This window comes from Oncorhynchus keta, unplaced genomic scaffold (genome assembly GCF_023373465.1).
Source record: "Oncorhynchus keta strain PuntledgeMale-10-30-2019 unplaced genomic scaffold, Oket_V2 Un_contig_27811_pilon_pilon, whole genome shotgun sequence".
Lineage (NCBI taxonomy): Eukaryota > Metazoa > Chordata > Actinopteri > Salmoniformes > Salmonidae > Oncorhynchus > Oncorhynchus keta.
Window position 1 is genome coordinate 1 of NW_026285711.1, and position 17,120 is coordinate 17,120.

The 17,120-nt window shown below is 48.6% G+C and overlaps 1 protein-coding gene across 1 annotated transcript; it reads right to left on the minus strand.

Annotated features, from left to right (window-relative positions):
- Positions 1-293: 293 nt before the first annotated feature.
- On the minus strand, positions 294-12,139 carry LOC127923005 (39S ribosomal protein L2, mitochondrial-like). The gene is made up of 4 exons (XM_052506940.1): positions 12,014-12,139; positions 11,410-11,520; positions 7,044-7,117; positions 294-679 (listed from the first exon to the last, which is right to left on the minus strand). Exons 1-4 carry the CDS (start codon positions 12,063-12,065, stop codon positions 470-472), a joined length of 447 nt encoding a protein of 148 aa, XP_052362900.1. The 5' UTR covers positions 12,066-12,139; the 3' UTR covers positions 294-469.
- Positions 12,140-17,120: the final 4,981 nt, after the last annotated feature.

A 17,120-nucleotide genomic window follows, 5' to 3' on the forward strand; every position in this document is an offset into this window, starting at 1 on the left:
CCCAACCAACTAACCCCAACCCCACTCTAGCAGGTATTAGCCAACTGTCCTAAATATTCTGACAACTAGTCAAGCAACACACTCATTCCACTTTTGAAAATGCATCCCAGGTGTCTTTGCACAAACCTTGTTGTTTTAACAGATATGACATTTGTAAATACCATTTAAGAAAACATGGGTTAACCTTTGAATGTTTCACTATGGATGTAAATGTGCTGCTCTCCCAGGAGCAGCTGTGTTTAATGTTTGAAACCTTGTCTACTTCCCAAGCCTCATTCTTTACCAACACTTCAGACAGTTGAATCATTTCATTTCACAAAATCCATGTCATTACAGACCAAAACATTGTCACAAGACTACATAATTGAAATCACTGACAGCTGTCCATTAACATCACTGCCTCTGATCGATCTAAAAAGAAGAGGTGGCGTCTCCTGCAATGTCCTGTTGCATACAGAGTTTAGCACATTTAGTTGGCAGACACTAAAGGCAGGTTAATATAACTCTTCATGGGGGGAAGTGGTTTGATCTTGCGTCCGGCCCAGCCACCTTTCCTCTTCCACAAGCCGCTGGAGGGCCGGATGCCGAGCCAACGGTTCCTGCCAGCTTTACCAATGATCCGTTTGTTGTGATCGATGTTGGACACCCTTCCCACTGTGGCCATGCATGTCTCAATCACCTGGAAACAGAAGACAAGAGCAGGTCTGGTATTTGTATTTATTATGATCCCATTTGTTCCTGCCGAGGCAGGAGCTACTCTTCCTGGCATCCAAGCAAAAGTTAAGGCAGTTTATACAATTTTAAAAACATTACAATACATTCACAGATTTCACAACACACTCTGTGCCCTCAGGCCCCTACTCCACCACTAACACATATCTACAGTGTCTGTGCCCTCAGGCCCCTACTCCACCACTAACACATATCTACAGTGTCTGTGCCCTCAGGCCCCTACTCCACCACTAACACATATCTACAGTGTCTGTGCCCTCAGGCCCCTACTCCACCACATATCTACAGTGTCTGTGCCCTCAGGCCCCTACTCCACCACATATCTACAGTGTCTGTGCCCTCAGGCCCCTACTCCACCACATATCTACAGTGTCTGTGCCCTCAGGCCCCTACTCCACCACATATCTACAGTGTCTGTGCCCTCAGGCCCCTACTCCACCACATATCTACAGTGTCTGTGCCCTCAGGCCCCTACTCCACCACATATCTACAGTGTCTGTGCCCTCAGGCCCCTACTCCACCACATATCTACAGTGTCTGTGCCCTCAGGCCCCTACTCCACCACATATCTACAGTGTCTGTGCCCTCAGGCCCCTACTCCACCACTAACACATATCTACAGTGTCTGTGCCCTCAGGCCCCTACTCCACCACTAACACATATCTACAGTGTCTGTGCCCTCAGGCCCCTACTCCACCACTAACACATATCTACAGTGTCTGTGCCCTCAGGCCCCTACTCCACCACTAACACATATCTACAGTGTCTGTGCCCTCAGGCCCCTACTCCACCACTAACACATATCTACAGTGTCTGTGCCCTCAGGCCCCTACTCCACCACTAACACATATCTACAGTGTCTGTGCCCTCAGGCCCCTACTCCACCACTAACACATATCTACAGTGTCTGTGCCCTCAGGCCCCTACTCCACCACTAACACATATCTACAGTGTCTGTGCCCTCAGGCCCCTACTCCACCACTAACACATATCTACAGTGTCTGTGCCCTCAGGCCCCTACTCCACCACTAACACATATCTACAGTGTCTGTGCCCTCAGGCCCCTACTCCACCACTAACACATATCTACAGTGTCTGTGCCCTCAGGCCCCTACTCCACCACTAACACATATCTACAGTGTCTGTGCCCTCAGGCCCCTACTCCACCACTAACACATATCTACAGTGTCTGTGCCCTCAGGCCCCTACTCCACCACTAACACATATCTACAGTGTCTGTGCCCTCAGGCCCCTACTCCACCACTAACACATATCTACAGTGTCTGTGCCCTCAGGCCCCTACTCCACCACTAACACAGTGTGTGCCTATCTAACACATATCTGTGTCTGTGCCCTCAGGCCCCTACTCCACCACTAACACATATCTACAGTGTCTGTGCCCTCAGGCCCCTACTCCACCACTAACACATATCTACAGTGTCTGTGCCCTCAGGCCCCTACTCCACCACTAACACATATCTACAGTGTCTGTGCCCTCAGGCCCCTACTCCACCACTAACACATATCTACAGTGTCTGTGCCCTCAGGCCCCTACTCCACCACTAACACATATCTACAGTGTCTGTGCCCTCAGGCCCCTACTCCACCACTAACACATATCTACAGTGTCTGTGCCCTCAGGCCCCTACTCCATCACTAACACATATCTACAGTGTCTGTGCCTCAGGCCCCTCCTCCACCACTAACACATATCTACAGTGTCTGTGCCCTCAGGCCCCTACTCCACCACTAACACATATCTACAGTGTCTGTGCCCTCAGGCCCCTACTCCACCACTAACACATATCTACAGTGTCTGTGCCCTCAGGCCCCTACTCCACCACTAACACATATCTACAGTGTCTGTGCCCTCAGGCCCCTACTCCACCACTAACACATATCTACAGTGTCTGTGCCCTCAGGCCCCTACTCTCCACCACTAACACATATCTACAGTGTCTGTGCCCTCAGGCCCCTACTCCACCACTAACACATATCTACAGTGTCTGTGCCCTCGGGCCCCTACTCCACCACTAACACATATCTACAGTGTCTGTGCCCTCGGGCCCCTCCTCCACCACTAACACATATCTACAGTGTCTGTGCCCCTCGGGCCCCTCCTCCACCACTAACACATATCTACAGTCTCTGTGCCCTCAGGCCCCTCCTCCACCACTAACACATATCTACAGTGTCTGTGCCCTCAGGCCCCTCCTCCACCACTAACACATATCTACAGTGTCTGTGCCCTCAGGCCCCCCTCCTCCACCACTAACACATATCTACAGTGTCTGTGCCCTCAGGCCCCTACTCCACCACTAACACATATCTACAGTGTCTGTGCCCTCAGGCCCCTACTCCACCACTAACACATATCTACAGTGTCTGTGCCCTCAGGCCCCTCCTCCACCACTAACACATATCTACAGTGTCTGTGCCCTCAGAGCCCCTCCTCCACCACTAACACATATCTACAGTGTCTGTGCCCTCAGGCCCCTCCTCCACCACTAACACATATCTACAGTGTCTCAGGTGCCCTCAGGCCCCTACTCCACCACTAACACATATCTACAGTGTCTGTGCCCTCAGGCCCCTACTCCACCACTAACACATATCTACAGTGTCTGTGCCCTCAGGCCCCTCCTCCACCACTAACACATATCTACAGTGTCTGTGCCCTCAGGCCCCTCCTCCACCACTAACACATATCTACAGTGTCTGTGCCCTCAGGCCCCTCCTCCACCACTAACACATATCTACAGTGTCTGTGCCCTCAGGCCCCTCCTCCACCACTAACACATATCTACAGTGTCTGTGCCCTCAGGCCCCTCCTCCACCACTAACACATATCTACAGTGTCTGTGCCCTCAGGCCCCTCCTCCACCACTAACACATATCTACAGTGTCTGTGCCCTCAGGCCCCTACTCCACCACTAACACATATCTACAGTGTCTGTGCCCTCAGGCCCCTACTCCACCACTAACACATATCTACAGTGTCTGTGCCTCAGGCCCCTACTCCACCACTAACACATATCTACAGTGTCTGTGCCCTCAGGCCCCTCCTCCACCACTAACACATATCTACAGTGTCTGTGCCCTCAGGCCCCTCCTCCACCACTAACACATATCTACAGTGTCTGTGCCCTCAGGCCCCTCCTCCACCACTAACACATATCTACAGTGTCTGTGCCCTCAGGCCCCTCCTCCACCACTAACACATATCTACAGTGTCTGTGCCCTCAGGCCCCTACTCCACCACTAACACATATCTACAGTGTCTGTGCCCTCAGGCCCCCTACTCCACCACTAACACATATCTACAGTGTCTGTGCCCTCAGGCCCCTACTCCACCACTAACACATATCTACAGTGTCTGTGCCCTCAGGCCCCTACTCCACCACTAACACATATCTACAGTGTCTGTGCCCTCAGGCCCCCTACTCCACCACTAACACATATCTACAGTGTCTGTGCCCTCAGGCCCCTACCCACCACTAACACATATCTACAGTGTCTGTGCCCTCAGCCCCTACTCCACCACCACATATCTACAGTGTCTGTGCCCTCAGGCCCCTACTCCACCACATATCTACAGTGTCTGTGCCCTCATTTTCAGGTCCCACCACTAACACATATCTACAGTGTCTGTGCCCTCAGGCCCCTACTCCACCACTAACACATATCTACAGTGTCTGTGCCCTCAGGCCCCTACTCCACCACTAACACATATCTACAGTGTCTGTGCCCTCAGGCCCCTACTCCACCACTAACACATATCTACAGTGTCTGTGCCCTCAGGCCCCTACTCCACCACTAACACATATCTACAGTGTCTGTGCCCTCAGGCCCCCTACTCCACCACTAACACATATCTACAGTGTCTGTGCCCTCAGGCCCCTACTCCACCACTAACACATATCTACAGTGTCTGTGCCCTCAGGCCCCTACTCCACCACTAACACATATCTACAGTGTCTGTGCCCTCAGGCCCCTACTCCATCACTAACACATATCTACAGTGTCTGTGCCCTCAGGCCCCTACTCCATCACTAACACATATCTACAGTGTCTGTGCCCTCAGGCCCCTACTCCACCACTAACACATATCTACAGTGTCTGTGCCCTCAGGCCCCTACTCCACCACTAACACATATCTACAGTGTCTGTGCCCTCAGGCCCCTCCTCCACCACTAACACATATCTACAGTGTCTGTGCCCTCAGGCCCCTACTCCACCACTAACACATATCTACAGTGTCTGTGCCCTCAGGCCCCTACTCCACCACTAACACATATCTACAGTGTCTGTGCCCTCAGGCCCCTACTCCACCACTAACACATATCTACAGTGTCTGTGCCCTCAGGCCCCTACTCCACCACTAACACATATCTACAGTGTCTGTGCCCTCAGGCCCCTCCTCCACCACTAACACATATCTACAGTGTCTGTGCCCTCAGGCCCCTACTCCACCACTAACACATATCTACAGTGTCTGTGCCCTCAGGCCCCTACTCCACCACTAACACATATCTACAGTGTCTGTGCCTATGTTTGTGTTGCTTCACAGTACTGCTGTTCCATAAGGTGTTTTTAGATCAAATTTGACTGCTTTTATCAGTTACTCTCTGCGGAATAGAGTTCATGTAGTCATGGCTGTCAGCTTCTATAATCTAGATCTGGTGAGGTGCAGTCAGAGCACCAGCTTCTAGATCTGGTGAGGTGCAGTCCAGGCACCAGCTTCTAGATCTGGTGAGGTGCAGTCAGAGCACCAGCTTCTAGATCTGGTGAGGTGCAGTCAGAACTCCAGCTTCTAGATCTGGTGAGGTGCAGTCAGAACTCCAGCTTCTAGATCTGGTGAGGTGCAGTCAGAACTCCAACTAGATCTGGTGAGGTGCAGTCAGAGCACCAGCTTCTAGATCTGGTGAGGTGCAGTCAGAACTCCAGCTTCTAGATCTGGTGAGGTGCAGTCAGAACTCCAGCTTCTAGATCTGGTGAGGTGCAGTCAGAGCACCAGCTTCTAGATCTGGTGAGTGCAGTCAGAGCACCAGCTTCTAGATCTGGTGAGGTGCAGTCAGAGCACCAGCTTCTAGATCTGGTGAGGTGCAGTCAGAGCACCAGCTTCTAGATCTGGTGAGGTGCAGTCAGAGCACCAGCTTCTATAATTTAGATCTGGTGAGGTGCAGTCAGAGCACCAGCTTCTATAATCTAGATCTGGTGAGGTGCAGTCAGAGCACCAGCTTCTAGATCTAGTGAGGTGCAGTCAGAACTCCAGCTTCTATAATCTAGATCTGGTGAGGGTGCAGTCAGAGCACCAGCTTCTAGATCTAGTGAGGTGCAGTCAGAACTCCAGCTTCTATAATCTAGATCTGGTGAGGTGCAGTCAGAGCACCAGCTTCTATAATCTAGATCTGGTGAGGTGCAGTCAGAGCACCAGCTTCTAGATCTAGTGAGGTGCAGTCAGAACTCCAGCTTCTATAATCTATATCTGGTGAGGTGCAGTCAGAGCACCAGCTTCTAGATCTAGTGAGGTGCAGTCAGAACTCCAGCTTCTATAATCTAGATCTGGTGAGGTGCAGTCAGAGCACCAGCTCTAGATCTGGTGAGGTGCAGTCAGAACTCCAGCTTCTACAATCTAGATCTGGTGAGTGCAGTCAGAGCACCAGCTTCTATAATCTAGATCTGGTGAGGTGCAGTCAGAGCACCAGCTTCTAGATCTGGTGAGGTGCAGTCAGAGCACCAGCTTCTATAATCTAGATCTGGTGAGGTAGTCAGTGTAAACAGATGGTCAAACCATTTAAAGTCATCATACAGGCCTCTAAAATCATTGATTTATGACATCTGTAAATGTCTTAAAATACATTGATATTATTTCAAAATAATAGATCTTAAAATGATCAGATGACGAGACTCACGGTAGCGTAAAGTGTAAATGAGGCTAGACAGCCAAAACAGACAACAGTGAGTATATTACCTGAATCCAATTTGTAAGTCGCTCTGGATAAGAGCGTCTGCTAAATGACTTAAATGTAATCTCACCTGAATCTGCTGTTTAGATGGACAGTAATCTCACCTGAATCTGCTGTTTAGATGGACAGTAATCTCACCTGAATCTGCTGTTTAGATGGACAGTAATCTCACCTGAATCTGCTGTTTAGATGGACAGTAATCTCACCTGAATCTGCTCTTTAGATGGACAGTAATCTCACCTGAATCTGCTGTTTAGATGGACAGTAATCTCACCTGAATCTGCTGTTTAGATGGACAGTAATCTCACCTGAATCTGCTGTTTAGATGGACAGTAATCTCACCTGAATCTGCTGTTTAGATGGCAGCTGTACAATCGCTGTTCCGCTGACTTTACGAAGTAACACTCCACTCGTACCTACAACACAATAAAACTGTTTCAATAGTGATCAGACTCATTATTATTATTATTCCACTTCTAATGTATGAGATGGAGATTGTTCAGCTGGATAGGGATCAGGGGTTAGAGGTCAGTGGTTATGGGTAAAAGTTACCTGCAGCACAGATAGGGATCAGGGGTTGGGGACAGGTTACCTGCAGCATGGATAGGGATCAGGGGTTAGGGGTAAAGGTTACCTGCAGCATGGATAGGGATCAGGGGTAAAGGTTACCTGCAGCATGGATAGGGATCAGGGGTTGGGGACAGGTTACCTGCAGCATGGATAGGGATCAGGGGTTAGGGGTAAAGGTTACCTGCAGCATGGATAGGGATCAGGGGTTAGGGGTAAAGGTTACCTGCAGCATGGATAGGGATCAGGGGTTAGGGGTAAAGGTTACCTGCAGCATGGATAGGGATCAGGGGTTAGGGGAAAGGTTACCTGCAGCATGGATAGGGATCAGGGGTTAGGGGACAGGTTACCTGCAGCATGGATAGGGATCAGGGGTTAGGGGTAAAGGTTACCTGCAGCATGGATAGGGATCAGGGGTTAGGGGTAAAGGTTACCTGCAGCATGGATAGGGATCAGGGGTTAGGGGTAAAGGTTACCTGCAGCATGGATAGGGATCAGGGGTTAGGGGTAAAGGTTACCTGCAGCACAGATAGGGATCAGGGGTTAGGGGACAGGTTACCTGCAGCATGGATAGGATCAGGGGTTAGGGTAAAGGTTACCTGCAGCACAGATAGGGATCAGGGGCTAGGGGACAGGTTACCTGCAGCATGGATAGGGATCAGGGGTTAGGGGTAAAGGTTACCTGCAGCATGGATAGGGATCAGGGGTTAGGGGACAGGTTACCTGCAGCACGGATAGGGATCAGGGGTTAGGGGTAAAGGTTACCTGCAGCATGGATAGGGATCAGGGGTTAGGGGACAGGTTACCTGCAGCACGGATAGGGATCAGGGGTTAGGGGTAAAGGTTACCTGCAGCATGGATAGGGATCAGGGGTTAGGGGTAAAGGTTACCTGCAGCATGGATAGGGATCAGGGGTTAGGGGTAAAGGTTACCTGCAGCATGGATAGGGATCAGGGGTTAGGGGACAGGTTACCTGCAGCACAGATAGGGATCAGGGGTTAGGGGACAGGTTACCTGCAGCATGGATAGGGATCAGGGGTTAGGGGTAAAGGTTACCTGCAGCATGGATAGGGATCAGGGGTTAGGGGTAAATGTTACCTGCAGCATGGATAGGGATCAGGGGTTAGGGGACAGGTTACCTGCAGCATGGATAGGGATCAGGGGTTAGGGGTAAAGGTTACCTGCAGCACGGATAGGGATCAGGGGTTAGAGGTCAGTCGTTTGGGGTAAAAGTTACCTGCAGCATGGATAGGGATCAGGGGTTAGAGGTCAGTCGTTTGGGGTAAAAGTTACCTGCAGCATGGATAGGGATCAGGGGTTAGAGGTCAGTCGTTTGGGGTAAAGGTTACCTGCAGCATGGATAGGGATCAGGGGTAAAGGTTACCTGCAGCACGGATAGGGATCAGGGTTAGGGGACAGGTTACCTGCAGCATGGATAGGGATCAGGGGTTAGAGGTCAGTGGTTAGGGGTAAAAGTTACCTGCAGCACGGATAGGGATCAGGGGTTAGAGGTCAGTGGTTAGGGGTAAAGGTTACCTGCAGCATGGATAGGGATCAGGGGTTAGAGGTCAGTGGTTAGGGGTAAAGGTTACCTGCAGCACGGATAGGGATCAGGGGTTAGGAGACAGGTTACCTGCAGCACAGATAGGGATCAGGGGTTAGAGGTCAGTGGTTAGGGGTAAAGGTTACCTGCAGCATGGATAGGGATCAGGGGTTAGAAGTCAGTGGTTAGGGGTAAAGGTTACCTGCAGCACGGATAGGGATCAGGGGTTAGGAGACAGGTTACCTGCAGCACAGATAGGGATCAGGGGTTAGGGGTAAAGGTTACCTGCAGCATGGATAGGGATCAGGGGTTAGGGGTAAAGGTTACCTGCAGCATGGATAGGGATCAGGGGTTAGGGGACAGGTTACCTGCAGCACAGATAGGGATCAGGGGTTAGAGGTCAGTGGTAAAGGTTACCTGCAGCACAGATAGGGATCAGGGTTAGGGGACAGGTTACCTGCAGCACAGATAGGCATCAGGGGTTAGAGGTCAGTCGTTTGGGGTAAAGGTTACCTGCAGCATGGATAGGGATCAGGGGTTAGGGGACAGGTTACCTGCAGCACAGATAGGGATCAGGGGTTAGGGGTAAAGGTTACCTGCAGCATGGATAGCGATCAGGGGTTAGGGGACAGGTTACCTGCAGCACGGATAAGGATTAGGGATGAGAGGTCAGTCGTTTGGGGTAAAGGTTACCTGCAGCATAGATAGGGATCAGGGGTTAGGGGACAGGTTACCTGCAGCATGGATAGGGATCAGGGGTTAGGGGTAAAGGTTACCTGCAGCATGGATAGGGATCAGGGGTTAGGGGACAGGTTACCTGCAGCATGGATAGGGATCAGGGGTTAGGGGTAAAGGTTACCTGCAGCACGGACAGGGATCAGGGGTTAGAGGTCAGTCGTTAGGATAAAGGTTACCTGCAGCATGGATAGGGATCAGGGGTTAGAGGTCAGTGGTTAGGGGTAAAGGTTACCTGCAGCACAGATAGGGATCAGGGTTAGGGGTAAAGGTTACCTGCAGCATGGATAGGGATCAGGGGTTAGGGGACAGGTTACCTGCAGCACAGATAGGGATCAGGGGTTAGGGGTCAGTGGTTAGGGGTAAAAGTTACCTGCAGCATGGATAGGGATCAGGGGTTAGGGGACAGGTTACCTGCAGCATGGATAGGGATCAGGGTTAGGGGTAAAGGTTACCTGCAGCATGGCTAGGGATCAGGGGTTAGGGGTAAAGGTTACCTGCAGCACGGACAGGGATCAGTGGTTAGGGGACAGGTTACCTGCAGCACGGATAGGGATCAGGGGTTAGGGGACAGGTTACCTGCAGCACAGATAGGGATCAGGGTTAGGGGTAAAGGTTACCTGCAGCATGGATAGGGATCAGGGTTAGGGGACAGGTTACCTGCAGCACAGATAGGGATCAGGGGTTAGGGGTAAAGGTTACCTGCAGCATGGATAGGGATCAGGGGTTAGGGGTAAAGGTTACCTGCAGCATGGATAGGGATCAGGGGTTAGGGGACAGGTTACCTGCAGCACAGATAGGGATCAGGGGTTAGGGGTAAAGGTTACCTGCAGCATGGATAGGGATCAGGGGTTAGGGGTAAAGGTTACCTGCAGCACGGACAGGGATCAGTGGTTAGGGGACAGGTTACCTGCAGCATGGATAGGGATCAGGGGTTAGGGGTCAGTGGTTAGGGGTAAAAGTTACCTGCAGCACAGATAGGGATCAGGGGTTAGGGGACAGGTCACCTGCAGCACAGATAGGGATCAGGGGTTAGGGGTAAAGGTTACCTGCAGCACAGATAGGGATCAGGGGTTAGGGGTAAAGGTTACCTGCAGCACAGATAGGGATCAGGGGACAGGTTACCTGCAGCATGGATAGGGATCAGGGTTAGAGGTCAGTGGTAAAGGTTACCTGCAGCACGGACAGGGATCAGGGGTTAGAGGTCAGTTGTTAGGATAAAGGTTACCTGCAGCACGGATAGGGATCAGGGGTTAGGGTAAAGGTTACCTGCAGCACGGATAGGGATCAGGGGTAAAGGTTACCTGCAGCACGGATAGGGATCAGGGTTAGGGGTAAAGGTTACCTGCAGCATGGATAGGGATCAGGGGTTGGGGACAGGTTACCTGCAGCACAGATAGGGATCAGGGGTTAGGGGTAAAGGTTACCTGCAGCACGGATAAGGATTAGGGGTTAGAGGTCAGTCGTTTGGGGTAAAGGTTACCTGCAGCACGGATAGGGATTAGGGGCTAGAGGGCAGTCGTTTGGGGTAAAGGTTACCTGCAGCACGGATAGGGATCAGGGTTTAGGGGACAGGTTACCTGCAGCACGGATAGGGATTAGGGGTTAGAGGTCAGGTTACCTGCAGCACGGATAGGGATCAGGGGTTAGGTTACCTGCAGCACGGATAGGGATCAGGGGTTAGAGGTCAGTCGTTAGGATAAAGGTTACATGCAGCACGGATAGGGATCAGAGGTTAGAGGTCAGTCGTTAGGGGTCAGGTTACCTGCAGCACGGATAGGGATCAGGGGTTAGAGGTAAAGGTTACCTGCAGCACGGATAGGGATCAGAGGTTAGAGGTCAGTCGTTAGGGGTAAAGGTCACCTGCAGCACGGATGTAGGTGGCTCCTTTCCCAGGATACAGTTCCAGGTTGTTGACCAGAGTTCCAACAGGAAGAGCTCCCAGGGGGAACGAGTCTCCTTCTTTAGCCGAAACTAGAGAGGACATCATGACAGAAACATTCGATTATTATACAGACATACAACATACATAACAGACTTGAGAGAGCTCCATTATCTCGTGGAGAGGTAATGTGGGTTAGACAGCTCCATTATCTGGTAGAGGACAGGTGGGTTAGAAACAGCTCCATTATCTCGTGGAGCGGTAATGTGGTTTAGACAGCTCCATTATCTGGTAGAGAGGACAAGTGGGTTAGAAACAGCTCCGTTATCTTGAGGACAGGTGGGTTAGAAACAGCTCCATTATTTTCGTGGAGAGGACAGGTGGGTCTAGCCCGGGTTAAATTCCCAATCTGGCCATCATGGCCACCAAACCTTCCCCTTCCTCTACCCTGTAACTATTCTCCCGTTGCTGCTGTAAATGTGTTCAGTCAAATTACCTGGTAAATTAAGGATAAAATAAATACAGTAAGGCAGGAGGTTTGACTGAAACTTCCTCACCGTGCAGCAGCTAGGATGGAGGTCTTACCTGCCATGCGGCCGATAGTCCCAGAGGTTTTAATGAGGTCTCCAACTTGCATGTTCTCTGTAGCAATAATCCAACGCTTCCTCTTGCCTCCGGCCACCAGAGCTATTTCTGCAGATCTGTTACGAAAGACCAATAGATATCACTTAGACAGCGAACGTCTTCTAGATTCACATAGAAAAGACCAGTAGATACACTACAGGTTAAAAGTTTTAGAACACCACTCATTCAAAGGTTCTTTATTTTTCCGAAAAATAAAAGTTCACCGTCAACGGCATTTACACCGAACATGTGTAAATATTTGTATGAACATAACAAGACTCAACAACTGAGATAAACTGAACAAGTTCCATAGACATGTGACTAACAGAAATTGAATAAATGTGTCCCTGAACAAAGGGGGGTTAAAATCAAAAGTAACAGTCAGTATCTGGTGTGGCCACCAGCTGCATTAAGTACTGCAGTGCATCTCCTCATGGACTGCACCAGATTGGTCAGTTATTGCTGTGAGATGTTACCCAACTCTTCCACCAAGGCAACTGCAAGTTCCCAGACATTTCTGGGGAAAAATGGCCCTGGCCCTAGCCCTCAACCTCCGATCCAACAGATCCCAGACGTGCTCAATGGGATTGAGATCTGGGCTCGTCGCTGGCCATGGCAGAACACTGACATTTCTGTCTTCCAGGAAATCACGCACAGAACGAGCAGTATGGCTGGTGGCATTGTCATGCTGGAGGGTCATGTCAAGATGAGCCTGCAGGAAGGGTACCACATGAGGGAGGAGGATGTCTTCCCTGTAACGCACAGCATTGAGATTGCCTGCAATGACAACAAGCTCAGTCCGAGGATGCTGTGACACACCGCCCCAGACCATGACAGACCCTCCACCTCCAAATCAATCCCACTCTAGAGTACAACGCTCATTCCTTCAACGATAAAAGCGAATCCGACCTCGGTGTAACGCACATGGAATCATGTAGTAACCAAAAACAAAAAGTGTTAAACAAATAAAAATATTTTAGATTCATCAAAGTAGCTACCATTTGCCTTGATGACAACTTTGCACTCCTGGCACTCTCTGTACCAGCTTTCAATTAACAGGTGTGCCTTATTAAAAGTTCCTTTGTGGAATTTCTTTCCTTCTTAATGCATTTGAGCCAATCAGTTGTGTTGTGACTAGGTAGGGTGTTGTGACTAGGTAGGGTGGTATACAGAAGATAGCCCTATTTGGTAAACGACCAAGTCTATATAATGTAAAGAACAGCTCAAATAAGCAAAGACAAACAGCAGTCCATCATTACTTTAAGACATGAAAGTCAGTCAAAATGGGACATTCCAAGAACTTTGAAAGTTTCTTCAAGTTTCAGTCGCAAAAACCATCAAGCTCTGTGATGAAACTGGAATGGCGGTCTGAAAACTTAGTTTCCCAAGCCTCAGAAATTGCAGCCCAAATAAATGCTTCACAGAGTTCAAGTAACAGACATCTCAACATCAACTGTTCAGAGGAGACTGCGCGAGTCAGGCCTTCGTGGTCAAATTGCTGCAAAGAAACCACAAGTAAAGGACACGAATAAGAAGAGACTTGCTTGGTCCAAGAAACGAGCGGTGGACATTAGACCGGTGTAAATTTGTTCCGACCCCGCGTCTTTGTGAGATGTGGTGTGGGTGAACGGATGATCTCTGCATGTGTATTTCCCACCATAAAGCAAGGAGGTAGGAGGTGAGATGGTGGTGCTTTGATGGCAACACTGATTTATTTAGAATTAAAAAGGCACACCTAACCAGCATGGCTACCACAGCATTCTGCAGTGATACGCCATCCCATCTGGTTTGCACTTAGTGAGACTATTATTTGTTTTTCAACAGGACAATGACAACACATCCAGGCTGTGTCAGGGCTATTTTACCAAGGAGAATGATGGAGTGCTGCATCAGATGACCTGGCCTCCAAAATCCCCCGACCTCAACCAAATTGATATGGTTCAGGATGAGTTGGACAGCAGAGTGAAGGAAAAAAATTATTTTTAATTTTTAAAGTAGCAGCAAAATAACAAGCCAGGCTATATACAGGGGTACCGATACAGAGTCAATGTGTGGGCGCACCGGTTAGTCGAGGTAATATATACATGTAGGTAGAGTTAAAGTGACTATGCATAGATTATAAACAGAGTAGCAGCAGAGTAAAAGAGGTCAGGGTAGCCCTTAATTAGCTGTTCAGGAGTCTGATGGCTTGGGGATAGAACCTGTTAAGCCTATTGGACCTCAACTTGGCGCTCTGGTACCGATTGCCGTGCAGTAGTAGAAAGAACAGTCTATGACGAGGGTGGCTGGAGTCTGACAATTTTAGGGCCTTCCTCTGATACTGCCTGATATAGAGGTTGTGGATAGCAGGAAGCATGGCCCCAGTGATGTACTGCCAAGGCAGCTGCTACTCTTCCCGGGTCCGGCAGAATTAAGGCAGAATTAAGGCAGTTACAAAATTTCCAAAAAGATTACAATTCATTTTCACAACACACTAAGCCCTCAGGCCCCTACTCTACAACACAAAATCCATGTGTACGTGTGTTTATATGCATGTGTCTGTGCCTGTGTTGCTTCACAGTCCCTGATGTTCCATAAGGTGAATTTTTACCAGTTTTAAAAATATATATTTTTAAATCTGATTCTACTGCTGCACCGAGTTCCATGTAGTCACGTCTCTATGTAGTACTGTGGAATAGAGTTCCATGTAGTCACGTCTCTATGTAGTACTGTGGAATAGAGTTCCATGTAGTCATGGCTCTATGTAGTACTGTGGAATAGAGTTCCATGTAGTCATGGCTCTATGTAGTACTGTGGAATAGAGTTCCATGTAGTCATGGCTCTATGTAGTACTGTGGAATAGAGTTCCATGTAGTCATGGCTCTATGTAGTACTGTGGAATAGAGTTCCATGTAGTCATGGCTCTATGTAGTACTGTGGAATAGAGTTCCATGTGGTCATGGCTCTATGTCGTACTGTGGAATAGAGTTCCATGTAGTCATGGCTCTATTTAGTACTGTGGAATAGAGTTCCATGTAGTCATGGCTCTATGTAGTACTGTGGAATAGAGTTCCATGTAGTCATGGCTCTATTTAGTACTGTGGAATAGAGTTCCATGTAGTCATGGCTCTATGTAGTACTGTGGAATAGAGTTCCATGTAGTCATGGTTCTATGTAGTACTGTGGAATAGAGTTCCATGTAGTCATGGCTCTATGTAGTACTGTGGAATAGAGTTCCATGTAGTCATGGCTCTATGTAGTACTGTGGAATAGAGTTCCATGTAGTCATGGCTCTATGTAGTACTGTGGAATAGAGTTCCATGTAGTCATGGCTCTATGTAGTACTGTGGAATAGAGTTCTATGTAGTCATGGTTCTATGTAGTACTGTGGAATAGAGTTCCATGTAGTCATGTCTCTATGTAGTTCTGTGGAATAGAGTTCCATGTAGTCATGGCTCTATGTAGTACTGTGGAATAGAGTTCCATGTAGTCATGTCTCTATGTAGTACTGTGGAATAGAGTTCCATGTGGTCATGGCTCTATGTAGTACTGTGGAATAGAGTTCCATGTAGTCATGTCTCTATGTAGTACTGTGGAATAGAGTTCCATGTGGTCATGGCTCTATGTAGTACTGTGGAATAGAGTTCCATGTAGTCATGTCTCTATGTAGTTCTGTGGAATAGAGTTCCATGTAGTCATGGCTCTATGTAGTACTGTGGAATAGAGTTCCATGTAGTCATGTCTCTATGTAGTACTGTGGAATAGAGTTCCATGTAGTCATGTCTCTATGTAGTACTGTGGAATAGAGTTCCATGTAGTCATGGCTCTATGTAGTTCTGTGGAATAGAGTTCCATGTAGTCATGGCTCTATGTAGTACTGTGGAATAGAGTTCCATGTAGTCATGTCTCTATGTAGTACTGTGGAATAGAGTTCCATGTAGTCATGTCTCTATGTAGTTCTGTGGAATAGAGTTCCATGTAGTCATGGCTCTATGTAGTACTGTGGAATAGAGTTCCATGTAGTCATGGCTCTATGTAGTACTGTGGAATAGAGTTCCATGTAGTCATGGCTCTATGTAGTACTGTGGAATAGAGTTCCATGTAGTCATGTCTCTATGTAGTACTGTGGAATAGAGTTCCATGTGGTCATGGCTCTATGTAGTACTGTGGAATAGAGTTCCATGTAGTCATGTCTCTATGTAGTTCTGTGGAATAGAGTTCCATGTAGTCATGGCTCTATGTAGTACTGTGGAATAGAGTTCCATGTAGTCATGGCTCTATGTAGTACTGTGGAATAGAGTTCCATGTAGTCATGGCTCTATGTAGTACTGTGGAATAGAGTTCCATGTAGTCATGGCTCTATGTAGTACTGTAGAATAGAGTTCCATGTAGTCATGTCTCTATGTAGTACTGTGGAATAGAGTTCCATGTAGTCATGGCTCTATGTAGTACTGTAGAATAGAGTTCCATGTAGTCATGGCTTTATGTAGTACTGTGGAATAGAGTTCCATGTAGTCATGGCTCTATGTAGTACTGTGGAATAGAGTTCCATGTAGTCATGTCTCTATGTAGTACTGTGGAATAGAGTTCCATGTAGTCATGTTCTATGTAGTTCTGTGGAATAGAGTTCCATGTAGTCATGGCTCTATGTAGTACTGTGAAATAGAGTTCCATGTAGTCATGGCTCTATGTAGTACTGTGGAATAGAGTTCCATGTAGTCATGTCTCTATGTAGTACTGTGGAATAGAGTTCCATGTGGTCATGGCTCTATGTAGTACTGTGGAATAGAGTTCCATGTAGTCATGTCTCTATGTAGTTCTGTGGAATAGAGTTCCATGTAGTCATGGCTCTATGTAGTACTGTGGAATAGAGTTCCATGTAGTCATGGCTCTATGTAGTACTGTGGAATAGAGTACCATGTAGTCATGGCTCCATGTAGTACTGTGGAATAGAGTTCCATGTAGTCATGGCTCTATGTAGTACTGTGGAATAGAGTTCCATGTAGTCATGGCTCTATGTAGTACTGTGCGCCTCCCATAGTCTGTTCTGGACTTGGGGGACTGTGAAGAGACCTCAGGTGGGGCATGT

Excerpts from the sequence above, each read along its gene's own strand:
- LOC127923005 (XM_052506940.1), bottom strand. The coding sequence starts at position 12,065 with ATGCAAGTTGGAGACCTCATTAAAACCTCTGGGACTATCGGCCGCATG. Across the intron at positions 7,118-11,409 it reads CACCTACATCCGTGCTGCAG|GTACGAGTGGAGTGTTACTT; the intron begins GTGACCTTTACC and ends ATTGTGTTGTAG. Across the intron at positions 680-7,043 it reads CATCTAAACAGCAGATTCAG|GTGATTGAGACATGCATGGC; the intron begins GTGAGATTACTG and ends TTCTGTTTCCAG.